The sequence below is a fragment of the Perognathus longimembris genome, chromosome 28, assembly GCF_023159225.1.
Source record: "Perognathus longimembris pacificus isolate PPM17 chromosome 28, ASM2315922v1, whole genome shotgun sequence".
Classification (NCBI taxonomy): Eukaryota; Metazoa; Chordata; class Mammalia; order Rodentia; family Heteromyidae; genus Perognathus; species Perognathus longimembris.
The window spans coordinates 61,527,441-61,544,122 of record NC_063188.1 but is presented as its reverse complement, the minus strand read 5'-3'; the positions used below and the strand labels follow the sequence as shown (position 1 = coordinate 61,544,122).

At 40.6% G+C, this 16,682-nt stretch overlaps 1 protein-coding gene across 1 annotated transcript in view; it reads right to left on the bottom strand.

Moving 5' to 3' along the window:
- Positions 1-8,189: 8,189 nt before the first annotated feature.
- The window catches only part of Tex11 (testis expressed 11), a 237,579-nt gene continuing 229,086 nt past the window's right edge, over positions 8,190-16,682 (bottom strand). The window contains 2 exon segments of the mRNA XM_048335370.1: positions 8,190-8,279; positions 8,398-8,562. Coding sequence (XP_048191327.1) covers positions 8,190-8,279; positions 8,398-8,562 — 255 coding nt within the window.

Genomic DNA, 16,682 nt, shown 5'->3' with positions numbered 1-16,682 from the left:
TCTTTGTTTTGTTGATTCTTTTGATGGTTTTTCATCTCTTATTGATTTAATTCTGATTTGATTTAAATTATTTGCTTCCGTCTATTGACTTGGGTTTTGGCTTGTTGTTCTCTCTCAAGGAAATTAAGGTGCTTCCTTAAATTATTGAGTTGCTGTTTCTCCACTTTGTTGGTGTATGCACTCAGAGATATAAATTTTCCTCTGAGTACTGCCTTTGCTGTGTCACAAAGGAGCTGGTACATTGTGTCCTCAACTTGGTTGAATTCCATAAACATTTGAATTTCTGTTTTAATTTCTTCAATGACCCACTGATGGTTCAGCAATGTGTTGTTTAGTCTCCATGAATTGTAGGATTTTCTGTTGAGCTCTAATTTTATTCCATTGTGGTCTGAGAGAATGCAGGGAATGGTTTTGATACTTCTGAATTTGTACAGATTTTCTTTGTGCCCTAAGATGTGATCTATTTTGGAGAATGTTCCTTGTGCCGCTGAGAAGAATGTATATTCTGTTGTTGCTGGGTGGAATATTCTGTAGATGTCGGTTAAGTCTAGGTGGTCTATGGAATCATTTAGTTCTGTGGTTTCTTTGTTCAGTTTTTGGCATGTTGATCTGTCCAGAGGTGATAGTGGAGTGTTAAATTCCCCAACTATCAATGTGTTTGGGTCTATGAGTGTTTTTAGAGTCTGTAGTGTTTGTTTGATGAAGTTGGGTGCTCCTACATTTGGTGTGTAGATATTTAGAATGGTTATATCTTCCTGTAGAAGAGATCCCTTTACTAGTATGTAGTAACCTTCTTTGTCTCTTCTTACCTTTTTTAATTCGAAGTCAATTTTGTCTGATACTAGGATTGCAACTCCAGCCTGCTTATGGGGGTCATTTGCTTGATAGATTTGATTCCAGCCTTTCACTTTTAGAAGATGTTTGCTTTTGCTGGATAGATGTGTCTCTTGGAGGCAGCAGAAAGATGGATCTTGATTTTTGATCCAACTTATGAGCCTGTGTCGTTTGATTGGAGAATTAAGTCCATTAATGTTGAGAGTTAGGATTGAGAGATGATCGTTTGTTGCTTTCATTATCACTATCTTGTTTAAAGCTGTGTCTTCCCATTTCTTGATCTGATGTTTACTATTTATGGTTCATTTGTCTGTCTGTAATGGGATCTTGATTATTTTCCCTGTATAGTACATCTTTGAAGATTCTCTGTAAAGCTGGTTTGGTGGAGATAGATTGATTCAGTTTTTCCTTACTGTGGAAGACTTTTATTTGACCTTCGGCTATGAATGAGAATTTGGCTGGGTACAGAATTCTTGGTTGGTAGTTATTTTTATTTAGTGTTTGGTATACTTCATTCCAGGCTCTCCTTGCTTTCATGGTCTATGCTGAGAAGTCGGGGTAATTCTGATTGCTTTTCCTTTATATGTGATTGTTTTCTTCTCCCTAATAGCTTTAAGGATTCTGTCCTTGTACTCTACTTCTGGTCTGGTCAGTTTGGGGTTCTAAATGCTTCTTGTATCTGTATAGGCCTTTCCTTCTGGATATTTGGGAAGTTCTCAGCTAATATTTTGTTAAATAGGTTGCCTATCCCATTAACCTCTTTCTCCAAGTTTTCCTCAATACCTATTATCCTTAAATTGGGCTTCCTGATCGTGTCTTGAATCTCCTGTAGCGATCTGTTTTGTTGATTGGACTGGATTTGTATTGATTTTTGATCTTTCTCCATAGAATCTAAGGAATCTTCAGCTCCTGAAATTCGATCCTCTGCTTCAGTTAGTCGGGACTGTAGGCTAGCTACTTGATTTCGAATCTCTTTTCCTTCTGACTGGTCTTTCCTGATGATTTCCATGTCATTTCTTAGGTCTTGTATGGACTTCTTTACTTCATTAACTTCATTACTTTGGTTTTGAGTGTTGTCTCTCAAATCTTTAAGCTGGTTAGCTATCTCTTCATTTGACTCTTGAAGTTCATTTATCTTTCTATTTGTGGATGCCATGAAATTCTCCATTAATTTTTGCTTTGCCTCCTCACGCTCTAGGACAATTGACTGAAGAGATTCAAACTTTTCATTTATCATGTTTATCAGTAGACTTTGTAGAGCATTTTGGGGGTTCTCTTCTATGTCTTTGATTGACTGCTCTGCTTCCTGCTTGCTTTTGAGTGGGAGATAAGACTTCATTGTTTGCCATCTTTCCTGTGTTCCTTCTGCCCATTTGGATTGGGAATGCCAGTCTACCAGCACCTGTGAGCACCGTTTAAAACCCAAAGCATCCCTTACCAAGCACTGTTGTGTAAATCTTACAAGTTCACAATTATATACAGATACCTTGTATACCTGTCTATAAAATTATATTTGGTGTTCCTAAAGAATACAATTTCAATATAACAACCGATCCTGGGCCCTGTATTGAGTAGTAACTTATTTACTGTTACAACCCTATAAGCAATTCTTGTTTTTATATTAAGTTCTTTCAGATCTGGCTTTCTCTATGAACCCCTTTGATTCACTCGGATTAAGCAGGGATACCCTCTATCCAATAACCAGGAGTCAATGGAAACTGGAGGTCCAGGCAGTAAGTCAGGAGGGTAAGTTGGAGGTAGTAAAGAGAATAGTCAAATGTGTTGGGGGTGGTGATTTTGGTGTAGTTTCAGTGACGTGGAAATGTGGAGAAGAGTAGAATCAGTAGAAATAACAAGGTTAAAATGATAGACAAAGGAGAGTTAACAGAAAAGAGTGGAAGTGTTACTCCTAGGAAAGTAATTTTTAAAGAAAGAGAACGCAAAGAGAGAAATAAAGTAAAAATAGTGGAAGACAGATGCACAAAACAGAGAAAAATTATTTAAAAAATAAAAAAAATAAAAAGGAAAGAAACCAGAAAAGGAACAACCCAAACAACCAAAAAAAAAAAACTTGATAAAACAAACAGGTAAAAATGGAAAACAAAACAAAACAAAAAAACCAACGACATTTCAGAAGTGAAAAAAATTTTTTTTAAAGTTTAAATAATGTTTGAAAAGAAAAAAAAATGAAGTCCTTCTTGTTTGGGTGGTCTTTCCCCAGTTTCTGCTTTCCTTGCGATGGTCTGCAGTCTATTTTCCTGACTGGCTGGGTTTGACTTGATTTCAGTTTGCAGGGGGTGGATCTGTTCTCACCCTTCTCCCCTGTTGGTGCAATCCTGGGTGTCTGTGGTTCGCACAGCTTGCATGTAGGCCTTGGGCATCCTCTGTAGATGGGGACTTGAGCAGCCTCGGGAAACGTGGCTCATCTGTCTGCTGTGGGGCCACTGCCTTTATCGCTTGATGTTGAATAGGCTGTGGATTCAGCAGGGTGGGGCGCCTCTGGCCTGTTTTACCCAGCTGAGAGTTGCTTGCCTGGGGGAGGCTGCTCCCTCCTGGGTGGGGCGGCCTCCTTGGCGGAGTTGGCTATGGAATGCAGCTCCGTTTAGGGCTGGGAATTGGGCTTCCTCTGTGACGGGCCCGTTTAACTGTCTCAGGAACTGTTTGTTCCCCCGTCTGGTGTTTCCATGCCACAGGGAGCTGCTCGCCGCTTTCGCTTTAAGTTTAGAAATTCCAGTGGGCAGGGCGGGGGTACCTTTGGCTAAGCTGAGGCCCAGGACACGCCTCCCGCCTCGGCAGGGGCCATTCTCCTGGGTGGAGCTGGCTCAACTTGTCGGTCCCCTCTTGCCCTTTTCAAAGATGGCTCCTTTGACCTCGCTTTCCCCAGGCCCACTTTAGTTCAAATCTGGTCTGACCCTATGCCAGTGGCAAAGATGGCACTTTGCTCTGGCAGTGGGGGAAGGGCTGCCTTCCAGAAGCTGCTCTGTGGGCGCGAGTGAGAATATCTTTCGTGGGGTACTCACACTTTCTCTGCGATTTCAGCCCGTCCGTGCTCAGCTGCCATCTAGAGGATTTCTCCCTTGTCTCCGCTGTGTGCTTTAGCTGCGCGGGGTGCAAGTTGCTGTGCCAGGTGCTGTTCCGGCTCCGGCACTGGCGCGGCTGCGAGACGCCGCCCGGAGCTCAAATCTGTGTTTTCAGATGAGCAAAGTCGATTTTTCCTTCCTGGCCAGAATCCCTGTACTGTTAGAACTTACTCTGGCTGTCTTTCTAGGAGTAAAAGTTTCTATGGGGTGAGAAAACTGCGATGTTGGAGGGAGCTCAGCTAGGGTTCTGCTGCTCCTCCGCCGTCTTCCCGGAAGTCTCCTCTCTAGACACTGTTGAAAAGCATAATTATGTAGCTCGTGGGTGGGGACAGAAGGGTAAAACTGGTAGAGAGCAAGGGAAGGATGACATTGTCCAAAAAGTAATGTGCTCTTTACCAGACATCTGTAACCTCTCTGTATATCACCTTTATAATAATAAAAAATTACAAAAAAAAATTTTTTTTGGCCAGTCCTGGGCCTTGGACTCAGGGCCTGAGCACTGTCTCTGTCTTCTTTTTGCTCTAGGCTAGCTAGCACTCTGCCACTTGAGCCACAGTGCCACTTCTAGCTATTTTCTATGTATGTGGTGCTGGGGAATCGAACCCAGGTCTTCATGTATACAAGGCAAGCACTCTTGCCACTAGGCTACATTCCCAGCCCCTACAAAAAAAGAGAAGGACTCTTTGTTGTTGTTGTTTTTGTTGGTTGTGAAGCTTGAACTCAAGGCCTGGGCACCTTCCCTGAACTACTTTGTTCAAGGCTAGTGCTCTACTACTGTGAGCCACATCTTTTTGAGCCACAGATTTTAGAGGTTAATTGGAGATAACAGTCTCACGAGGACTTCTCTTCCCAGGCTGGCTTCAAACCACGATCTTCAGATCTCAGTCTCCTGAGTAGCTAGGATTATAGGCATGAGCCACCAGCGCCCAGTGTGAGAGACTTTTTTGAATTGTTTTTGAACTTTTTTTTCCCTGCGCTGGCCTCAAACCATAAGCCTCCTGATATAACTCCCAAATAACTAGGATTACAGGTATGAGACACCAATGTCCAGCTCAAATAAATTTTCTTAATTTAAATGTTCCAGAAAAAAACAACAAAGTAAAATAAAATGGAGATATAATTATGATCTCAAGGTTTAAAATACAGTATGTGTGTGTGGATATGCATGTATATGTATACGTTTAAGTATTGCATACACACATTTATTTCCTAGCTCTCTCTACTGAGTGTATGTAGAAACAATGGCACCACAATAACAATGAATGCACTTGGGATCCATATCTTGGACACTACCATCTCCATTGAAAGGAACCAGGGCTCCTTGGAGAAATGACCGATTCCAAGGTCAGGACCGGGAAAGCACAAGGTGATCCTGTACCATTTCACTATGCCAGAAAGCAAGGAAATGCTCAATTCAAAAGCAATATTATGAATGACCATATTGAATACTTTTTTTTGTGCTGATACTCAGGGCCTCACACTCATTTGGCTTTTTTTCTCTAGGCTAGCACTCTATCACTTGAGCCACAGCTTCACTTCCAGCATTTTGCTGGCTAACTAGACATCAGAATCTCACAGACTTTTCTTCCTAGGTTGGCTTTGAACCACTTTCCTTAGATCTCAGCCTCCTAGTAGCTAGGATTACAGGTGTGAGCCACCAGCACCCAGCTGATAATAGTGCATTCTTATCCACTTAACAAAATATTGAATCCCCTTAGTGTGCTCTAAAGTGTAGTTTCAAAGAATGAAAAAAAAAACAAGTAAATAAGTGGATGTGGGCTGGGGGTATAACTCAAGTCCTGGATTTGATTCCCAGTACTACAAAATAATAATAGTGGCAGTAGTAAAAGTAGAAAAGAAAAGTTTTATCTTACCAAGGAGAATTAATAAACCAGGAAGGAATAACAGAAACAGGAAAAATCACACTAGGCAGCCATCACAATAAAAATGGATTCAGGTCAGAGTTATCAACTGGTGCTCAAATGAGCATGTGAAAGTTTAATGAGGAACAGGATATTTACTTAGTCTCAAAGTAACTCCCACCAAGTACTTTGTAATTACTTACTAATTACCAAGGACAAAATATTTATCAATTAACTGTATACCAGAGAAACCTGTCAGTATCTTAACTTGAAGCAGTAACAGGGCAAATTAATGCTGGGGCCCTGAAGGCTGGGGGAGGGGCTCTGTGCCTGCTCAAAGCAGAGTGGAGATCTAATCAGTATAACAACAGACCCACCTAATTTGAGGTTCCTGCTACAATGCGATTAGCTCCTACTCTCCCAAAATGTCAAGGTTGTTTGCAGGAGATAAAAGTCACAGGGAAAAAGAGTCCATCTCATGACCCTGAATTTAGAATCTGAATCTGAATAGGAACTGTGGATTCCATGGTAGAATTGTGTATAGGCTGCTGATCACAACCCCTCCCCCACTAGAATTGTATATAGGCTGCTGATCACGACCCCCCCCCCCACACTTTTTTTTTTTTTTAGTATGGTTACTGGAGCTTTAACTCAAGATCTAGGTGGATGCTGTCCCTTAGCTTTTTCACCCAAGGCTGGTATTCTACCACTTGAGCCACAGCTCCACTTTTAGCTTTTTGGTAGTCTGTTGGAGTCTCACAGACTTTCCTACCCAGGCTTGCTTTGAACTGTGATCCTCAGATCTCAGCTTCTTGAGCAGGGTTAAACATGTAAGCCACAGGTGCTCAGCTTCTTTCCTTTTCTGTGACAGAATATTGCCATGTAGATAAAACTGGCCCCAAGGATACACGCCAATAGAGACTAGGCAGCCGCTTCTCAAGAACATCAGAGAAAGGTTTCATGAATCAGAAGTGCTGGATCTCATGACTACTAAGGTCCTCCTGGTGAAGCTTATGGTTCTCTCTTAGGTTTCAGCATCAGTAAGTTGAGTATTCTGGGAATTGAATACTCCCTGGGAGTTGAACTGGGATAAGGACTCCCCTCTGTTCACATGATGGCATGAAGCACCTTACTATAGAATGGGGTATTTTCATACAATCCTTACCAGTGTATAGAATGCACTTGCCCCCTAGATACAAAGCCAATCACTGAGGTAAAAGTCAAAATGCTTTTAGTTGAGAAAATTTCAACAATATGAAAGCAGGATCCCGGAAAACAGTACCAGAAACTCAAAGGAACGTTTGGGAGTACAAACAAACAAACAAAAACATGGAAATACTCAGTAGCTCAGGATGATGCACATTAAGCCTGCTTATTCGAGGAATAGGCACCAGTATCTCTCATGTTCCATGATACAGGGAATGTTTTCTTTTTATTTATAAGTTCCAGGATCTCACAATACAGAACATTCATCTGGGAAAGGAAATAGTAAATAGATTTATTTAAAGAAAACAAAAGTGTGGGAGTCTTCTCAGACCCATGATTATGGCTCAAAAGTCTTCCCCTTAATCTAAGATTTTAGGAGCCAATTGAGCCTGCTCTTGAAAAGAGGAATTCCAGTAAGGTGCCGGTAGTTCATACCTGCAATCCTAGCTACTCAGGAGGCTGAGCTCTCAGGATCTCAGTTCAAAACTAGCCAAGGTGGGAATGTCCATGAGTCTCTATTCTCCAATTAATCAGCAAAAAGCTGAAAGTGGAGCTGTGGCTCAAGTGGTAGAGCAAAAGAGCTAGTGGTAGAGCACTAGCTCAAGGATGCTGGTGGCTCATGCCTGTAATTCTAGCTACACAGGAAGTTTAGATGTGAGGATCGTTGTTCAAAGTCAGCCAGGGCAGGAAAGTCCATGAGATTCTTATCTCCAATTAAATACCAGAGAACTGGAAATGTAGCTGTGGCTCAAAGTGGTTGAGCAAAGAAGCTCAGGGACAGTACCCAGGCCCTGAGTTCAAGCCCCACAACTGACAAAAAAAGAAAGTTCAAGGACAGTGTCCAGGCCCTGAGTTCAAGCCTCAGGAACAGCACCCACACACATAAAAAGAAAAAAGAAAAAGGAAAAAGGGATTCCAGGCACTAGGTCTTTTATATTAGGAACAGGCAGCTCTTGCCAGTGGGATGGTACTTCAACCAGGAAAGACTGTTTCCTTTTATTTGCTAACAAGGATCTTCCCCTACCAAAGCTCTTCTGGCTAGCTAATGTTCCCATTGCCTGCAACTGAGACTAGATCATGGAGAAAGGGCCTATTTCAGCCACAGTGTTTGGCACAGAGGCCAGTTACCACCACCACCCCCGGCCAACTCCCATTGGTATTGACAGTGATGCATTTTTACAGAGCTCATTTTTGGCAGGCCTCTTAATCAGATCCCATTTGCTAGCCCAAGTTTCCCCTTGATTTCCATCTTTCCTGGTTTCCACTCTAAAAAATTATAGTGCGCAATCCCCTGCCTCTTGAAGAGATATGGACTCACAGAGGGGAACAAGATGAAGATCCTTGCCTAGGCAAAAAAGTAGGGCAGGTTCTTATGAGAGCCCCAAGATGCAACACCCCCCACCCCCCGGGCTTACCGGGGCCTCAAAGTGTTTCTTGAGGAAGCCAAGTTGGTTCAGAAAACACAATGACAGGCCACACCATTTTTCAGCTGATATGAACTTGCTCTTGGTATACATAAACATTCCAATATTTCAGGACTTGGTCATCAGCCAGACAACCTCTGTTTCTGGATAGTCTTCCTGAAATCCAACAAGAGTGAGGGTTTGGGGGAGGGGGGAGGGGGGAATGAGGGATGAGGTAACAAACAGTACAAGAAATGTATCCAAGGCCTAACATATGAAACTGTAACCTCTGTAATTCAGTTTGATAATATATATATGCATATATAAAAGAGTGAGGGTTTATATATAATGAAGTATATCAAAATGAACTCCAAGAATTGGAAATAAGAGGTTCTTATTATGTAATGTATGCCATTATTTCTTACTTTTTTCTTTCTGTTTTTGTTTTCTGGATCCTTTGTCTTGTATAAAAGCTTATCTGATCCATGGAAGGGAAAGGGAATCACAGAAACAGCAGAACAAAGGATGAACTAAGGCAACAATGATACTCACTATGTTGGAAATGAACTTTATAATCTGTTTAAAAAGAAATGTATTCATTACCTTACTTATGTAACTGTAATCCCCCGTTCATCACCTTTACAATACATTTTTTTAAAGAGTGAGGATTTTTCACTTGTCACTAATTCATCGGAGCACTCTCTGTGCCATGATTTGTTACCAGGAAGCCACTTTGCTTCTGCTAGCACTGAGAGAGGCTGGGCTGAGGGACAGTAGGGGGGCGTGTTGGAAGGTTTGGTGGCTATAGAATGATCTATAGCAAGGGCTCCTGAAGTGAGGTAGAAATGGTAAGACAATGAGGCTCTCTTCTACTGACTAAAAAATGAGACTGGAAACAGGACAGAGCTTGTGTCAGACTGGTGCTTCCCTTGATACTGTCAACAGACAGTTATACCCCAACACCTTCCTCTATTTTTCACAGGAGATCATGAAACAGCTTTATTGAATCTTAATTTCCCTGACCAGAATCTATTTCTATTCCTGCAATAGAAATCACATTAGTATTTAGTGTTGACAATATCTAGTGAGCTATGAACAAAGGGCATATTTCTTTTTTTTTTTTTTTTTTTGCCAGTCCTGGGCCTTGGACTCAGGGCCTGAGCACTGTCCCTGGCTTCCTTTTGCTCAAGGCTAGCACTCTGCCACTTGAGCCACAGCGCCACTTCTGGCCGTTTTCTATATATGTGGTGCTGGGGAATCAAACCCAGGGCTTCATGTATATGAGGCAAGCACTCTTGCCACTAGGCCATATCCCCAGCCCCCAAAGGGCATATTTCTAAGATGGTCCCTTAGCCTTATCAGTGGCCTTCGACATGATTGGTGACAATATTATATTAGGTACTTCTGAGAACTTGGCAATAGTGGAAAGGATTGGTGGAATGTACTACTTCCTGGTTCTTGGAGAGGAGATGAAATATGCAGCATGCATTCACATTGAAGACCTTCATCTATATGACAGGCAGCCCTGGATCCCTGGATGAGGGTATCTAATACAAAACTTGGCAATGTCTTCCTAAGGGTCAAGAATGTTGTCTCATGACATTCGCAGGGAAATGGTCAGAACTTGAACAAATAATGTTGAGTGAGACAAGCCTAGAACACAGAAAACAAAGGAGCATGATCTCCCTGATATATGACTGTTAAGGTGAGGGGAGAGGGAGACAGTAGAGACCAGGTCTGTGAAACCAAAAACTTCTTGTCAAATGGTATTTCCCACAGGTTTGGGTCAACGACCCTACACTATATAACTAAAACCAAACAACTACTCAACAGATAAAGGTCAAAAATTGACCTCTCAGTGGATCACAATAGCTCAAAAGCTATGTATGTACATTCATATAAGACTATTGTCGACATATTGTCTATTGTCGACATTACATTTAAAGCCCTAGGCAAATTTTCTTCGGCATAGGCCACGTGGCTATTGTATATGTTCTTGGTACATTGTATATTGTATATATGTCTACTGACCTAGGGAAGGGAAAGAAAAACAGGATGTAAGATATCACAAGTAGTGTACACACTGCCCTACTATGTAACTGTATCCTTTTTGCACAACACCTTGTCCAAAAAAAAAACTTTTTTTAAATTAATAAATAAATTACAAAAAAAAGAATGTTGTCTCAGCTGTCATTAATTCATTTTCTTTTCTCTTGTGTATCTCTTTTCGTGTCCCTATGAATCTTGTCTGTGTAGACATTTCATAGAATCCCTATAGGTCTACTCTAAGGTCATGTTTGCTTGTTTAGTCATTTTTCCATGCACTTAGCTAAGATCACAACATGCATCCTCTGTATGAACTTTATGCCAGGCTCTGAACACATACAGGTCAATGATATTTTGCTTTCAGGAAACTCCCAGCATAGTGGAGGAACAGAGAGTACTGTCTTAGAAATGCTGTTATACCTGGGCACCAGTGACTCACACTTGTAATCATAGCTACTCAGGAGGCTGACATCTGAGAATCAGGGTTCCTTAAAGCCAGCCTGGGCAGGAGAGTTCACGAGTCTCTTATCTCCAATTAACCAGCAAAAAGTGAGAAATAGAGCTGTGGCTCAAGTGTTGAGTGCTAGCCTTGAGCACAAAAGGTCAGGGACAACACTCAGGCTCCGAGTTCAAGCCCCAAGATCGGCACCAAGCAAAAGGTGCTGTTATGATGCCATGAACAAAGTGTCAGAGGAACAAAGAGGTTTGAGCAAGAAATTGTGGAAAACCAGGGAAAACCTCACTAAGGAGCTCACAGTTGACTAGAGATTGAATTGTTTGCTCATTCATTCATTCATTTATCCAGAAAATTTTGTGTTGTGTGTCTATTATGTGACAGGCATCATGATGGACTCTGAGGATACAAAAATGAACAAAAAATTTCTCAAAGAATTCAACAATCTGGAGTAGATAAATATGTAACATTTCAAAATAGTACATGTGATATAAGTTATATAATGATGGTAGGTAAAGCTTGCTATTGAAACACAGAGAAAGACATAACTCTGCTTGTGAATTTGAAGGAAAAGCAGATATTTCCAAGTTAGACAAGGGTGACAGGGTGACTGTGTGTGTGTGGGGGGGGGGGGGGCCAGTCCTGGAGCTTGAACTCAGGGACTGGAAGCTGTCCATAAGCTTCTTTTGCTCAAGAATGGCACTCTGTCACTTGAACCAGAGTTCCACTTCCAGCTTTTTTGCCAAAGTGATGTACAGAGGGGTTACAGTTACATACGTAAGGCAGTGAGTACATTTCTTATCCAAGTTGTTACCTCCTCCTTTGTTTTTCTCCCACCTTCCCTGCTCCCCAGTTCCCTTCCCTCCCTCCCTGAGTTGTACTATGGGTTTACAGCACACTGTCTTGTAAGTATTGCTGTTGCATTGGCTCACCTTTGACCATTTGTCTCTCCATTGTTCCACTTTCCTAGTTCCAATAAACATACATAGTATTTATACACAGTACTTTAATATGGATCTAAATAAATGACAGTGGGCCATAGTGGCACAGGTCTGTAGTCTCAGTACTTGGGGACTTGAGCACTGCCTTGAACCCAGAAGTTGGAGAATATTGTATGCAACATAGCAGGTCCCTATCTCAAACATTTGGAGTGATATTTTTGCAGAGTTACAAGTTTTGTATTTTTTTTCTTTTTAGTTTTTGAACCAGGATCTCAATTTTGTAGCTTAGGCTGACTATATAGCTCACTAGCCTGCCTCAGCCTTCTAAATGTTGGGATTACAGCTGTGAACCACCAAACCTGGCTGACTGGGGCTCCTACTTGAAATCAGTTTTCTCTCTCCTCAGCATCTTTGTACACAGGGCAATCATGTACAGGGAACTGACTATGTTGTTTTTGTGCCTGTACTGGGGCTTGAACTCAGGGCCTGGGAGCTGTCCCTGAGCTCTTTCGCTTAAGGCTAGTGCTCTACCACAGTGCCATTTCCAGTTTTCTGGTGGTTAGTGGAAGATAAGATTTTCATACTTTCCTTCCTGGGCTGGCTTCAAGCTACAATCCTCAAATGTTAGCCTTCTGAGTAGCTAGGATTACATGTACAAGCTACTGGCATCCAGCAACATGTAGGGGTTCTAAAAAGTTACTCATTTTACTAAGAATTGGGACGTTCTCAAGCTGAATGAAAAAAGACAATCACTTGATGCCAATATTGAGATGAAAAAAAGTGCCAGCATCTTACAAAAATTTTCCTATGACTTTTTAAAATAATGCTAAAATAAACACAACTCATAATTTATCCTCTTAATCATTTTAAGTGTTACAGTTCACAATCATATTGGTATACTATCACCAGTGCTATCCAGCAACCCACAGAAGTAGCTTCATCTTGCAAACCTCCAAGTCTACTCCTATTGAAAAACCCCAATCCAGTGCCGAGCAACCACCACTCTATTCTCCATCTCTAGGAATCTGCCTACTCTTCGTATTTCACATAAGTGAAGTCATACTATATTTGTCCTTTTTATGATACATATGACACATAATAACTTGATGAATGCTCAAAGAATTGTGCTGAATGGAAAAAAAGCTAATCTGAGAGCATTTTCATGAGTTGTAAGATTCCAAATCTCAATATATACTGTATGATACCATTTAGATAACATTATTGAAATGATAACACTATAGAAATTGGCAATACATTAGTGGTTGCTAGCGTTTAAGGAACTGCTGGGTGAAAGTGGGAGAGAAGTGCAGGCTATGAAGGGGCAGCATAAGGAGTCCTAATAGTGATGGAAATTTTCTGTCTAGACTGTAATAATGTCAGCATCCTGGCTAGATATTGTGCTATTATTTTGCAAGATGCAGCATTGGAGAAAGCTGGATAAGGAGTGAATGGGATCTCTCTGTGTTATTTCTTACAAATGTAGGTAAATGTAATATATAAATATATGTGTATGTATATATATATCTCAGTCATGGGGATTGAACTCTGGGCCTGGGCACTGGGTGCTGTACCTGAACTATTCAGCTCAAGGCTAGCCTCTACCACTTGAGCCACAGCACCACTTTCTCAAAATAAAATTTTTTGTGTGCCAGTCCTGCTGTTTGTATGTAGGGTTTGGGTGCTGTCCCTAAGCTTTTTGTTTTTTGTTTTTTTGCCAGTCCTGGGGCTTGAACTCAGGGTCTGAACACTGTCTCTAAGCTTATTTGTTCAAGGCTAGCGCTCTACCACTTGAGCCACAGCCCCACTGCCAGCTTTTTCTGTGTATGTGGTGCTGAGGAATCGAAACCAGAGCTTCATGCATGCTAGGCAAGCACTCTACCGCTAAGCCATATTCTGGCCCCAAGCTTATTGAACTGAAAGCTAGCCTCTACCACTTGAGCCACAGCTCCACTTCCAGTGTTTTTTTTAACTTTTGTATTTTTAATAATACTAACTCAAATTATGTACATTTTTCTTTTTATTATTATCTTTAAACACACATTTAGATTTTTGGTGGTTAATTGGAAATAAGAGTCTCATAGACTTTCCTGCATGAGCTGGATTAAAACTACAATCCTCAGATCTCAGTGTCCTGAGTAGCTAGGATTACAGGTTGTAAGCCACCAGCGCCTGGCTTCAAGATAAATTCTTTATTAAGAAACAAACTGAAATGATGCTTATTGAAATGAACTCCAAGAAATGGAAACAAGAGGCTTTTTTTTATTATATTGTTTGCAGTTTGGTTTATTCCCTTTTGTTGCAGTTTTCGATTTCTGTACACTTTGTCTTCAATATAAGTTTATCTGATTTGGGGAGGGGAAGGAGGAAGCATAGAAATGGTGGAACAAAGGGTGAACTAATTCAGCAATGATATTCACTTGACACTATGTTGAAAATGGATCATACAACTTGGAGGAAAAGGGTTGGGAGGGAAAAAACTGGGAGAAAATGAGGGAGAGGGTCACACTGTTGTCTGTAAGCTGTCTGTAAATACACTCACAGGTTTGCTACTTTAGCATATATTATGTCATGTCCCTTCACCTTTCATCAGCACTAGCTTCTGAGTAGCAATCTAAAGCTCTTTTTTGAACTCTTAGAGATTCAAGTTCTAGAGGAAAGAACCCTGTAATTAAGGACAGTAGACTAAATATTTAGGTACCTCCCCATTCATATGTCAAAATCCTGACTTTCAAGTATTAGAAGGTTGGGCTACGAGGAGGTGATTAAGAGGGCATAAAATCATTAATAGAAGTGCCTTTATAAAGTAGATCCCAGATAAATTCTTTACCCCCCTCTGCCAAGTGAGATTAGAGCCAGAAGAGGGCCCTTCTATGAACCCTCACCAGAGACTGAATCAGTGCCTTGATCTCAGGTCCTGCAGCCTCCCAACCAGAGAATTAAATTTATATTAAGAGGTACTATGCCCATGGTATTTTTGTTATAACAACTCAAAATGACTAAAATAGATAAGAAAGCCTGACATCTAGTTCTTCTCTCATTCACTGGACACAAGTAATCTTACCCAAATTGATAACTTTACATTTGAACCTTCAAATATTCCATTAGTAAGTTAAAAATAATAATACTAAAGTAATAAAATTAATCGTCTCAGTGATATGTTCCTTATTGAACTGTTTGTAGGGGTTATATGAAATGAAATAATGTGAAAATACTTTGTGGACTGGAAAGAATTATGCAGTGAGGCAAGAGGGCTTATATATGTATAATAGCACTTTGCCAGTCTCTATAGGCATTGATAAAGTTATCTGCTCAGAAGCTAATGAGTGACTGGCTATCAAAAATGTCAATCAAGCAAAGTCAGAAATTTCTTCCAAACATTTACAACAAAGGAGATGCATCATAGCACATTTGATCAAACAGGGAAAAACAACAGATATACAATAAAGAACAAAGATGGTTATTAAATTATCTCAATGAAACCCTAACTAGCCAGGCATATATCAGAGTATGAGCAACAGTGCACAGAAAACTTATCATAAAAGTAGAAAAACAGTAATCTCTTTAATAGGCAAAGGCCAGAAAATTGGGTTTGTAATAACAGAATAAAAGTGGCAAAGTTAGGTGATAATAGCTCATACCTTTAATCCTAGCTACTCAGGAGGGTGAGATCTGAGGATTATGGTTTGAAGGCAACCCAGGCAGGCAAATTCTAAGAGACTCCTATCTCCAATTGAGCAGTGTGGTTCAAATGGTAGAGTGCCAGCCTTGAGTGAAAAAGCCAAGTGAGAGCCCAAGGCCTAGAGTTCAAACCCCCAAAAGTGACAAAAGTTAATACTCAGAGAAGTTTTGGCGTCATTAGGTTTCTTAAGTCAATGCTAGCTTGTTCTTGGGTGTCAGCATGCCATACTGTTCCATTTTCTCTTGTGATTGATTGCAAGCATTTGTATATGACAAGTAGGTAAGCCCAGAGTCTTTGAGACAGACATTAACACAGAAGCAAATAATGACTTCATATGTAACTTTAAGCACACCTTTTTAACTTCCTTAATGTTTTATAGCTTTTCTATAGTAACAGCATTGCTTTATATGTATATGAGCTATTAAAATTTACAATACATATTATTTTCTTTGACTCTGAACAACTCTAGTGTGAGACAGTCAGAGCAGGTTAAGACTCTCATTTTACAAGTGAGAAAACTGAAGTCAAAAAACAGAGGAAAGACACCCACATGCAAAATAAAACAAATCTTGACCTATTTAGAACCTCATTTCATATCACACACAATATTAACTCAGATTGGATCATAGCCCAAGAATGCAGAAGAGGAAAATTTCTTAGTATGACCACCCCTCCCCCCACCCCTACAAACTAGCTATAAAAGAAGATAAATTGGACTTTAATGAACATCAGAACATCTACTTTAACAATAATGTATTAAGAAAAAAATGGAAACAAACAAGTCATATGTGATGTCTCATGCCTGTAATCTTAGCTACTTAGGATTGTGGTTGGAAGTCAGCATGGGCAAAATGTTTGTAAGACCCCCCCCATTTCAACCAATATCTAGGTATGGTGGTTTGTGCCTGTCATCTTAGCAATGTGTAAAGCTGAGATAGGTTATATATAAGGCCAGCCTAGATTTTATAAAAAGTTGAGATCCCCATGTCAACAGTAAGTTTGGACATGGTGGTACAAACCTGTCATCTTAGCTACAACAGGAAGAATGTAAGGATTGCTGTGCAGTCTGGACTGGGAAAAATGTGAAATCCTATCTCAAAAAAAGCAGAGAAAAAAACCAGAGCCTGTCTGACAAGCACAAACTCCTGAGCTCAAACGCCAGTATTGTAACAAAAAG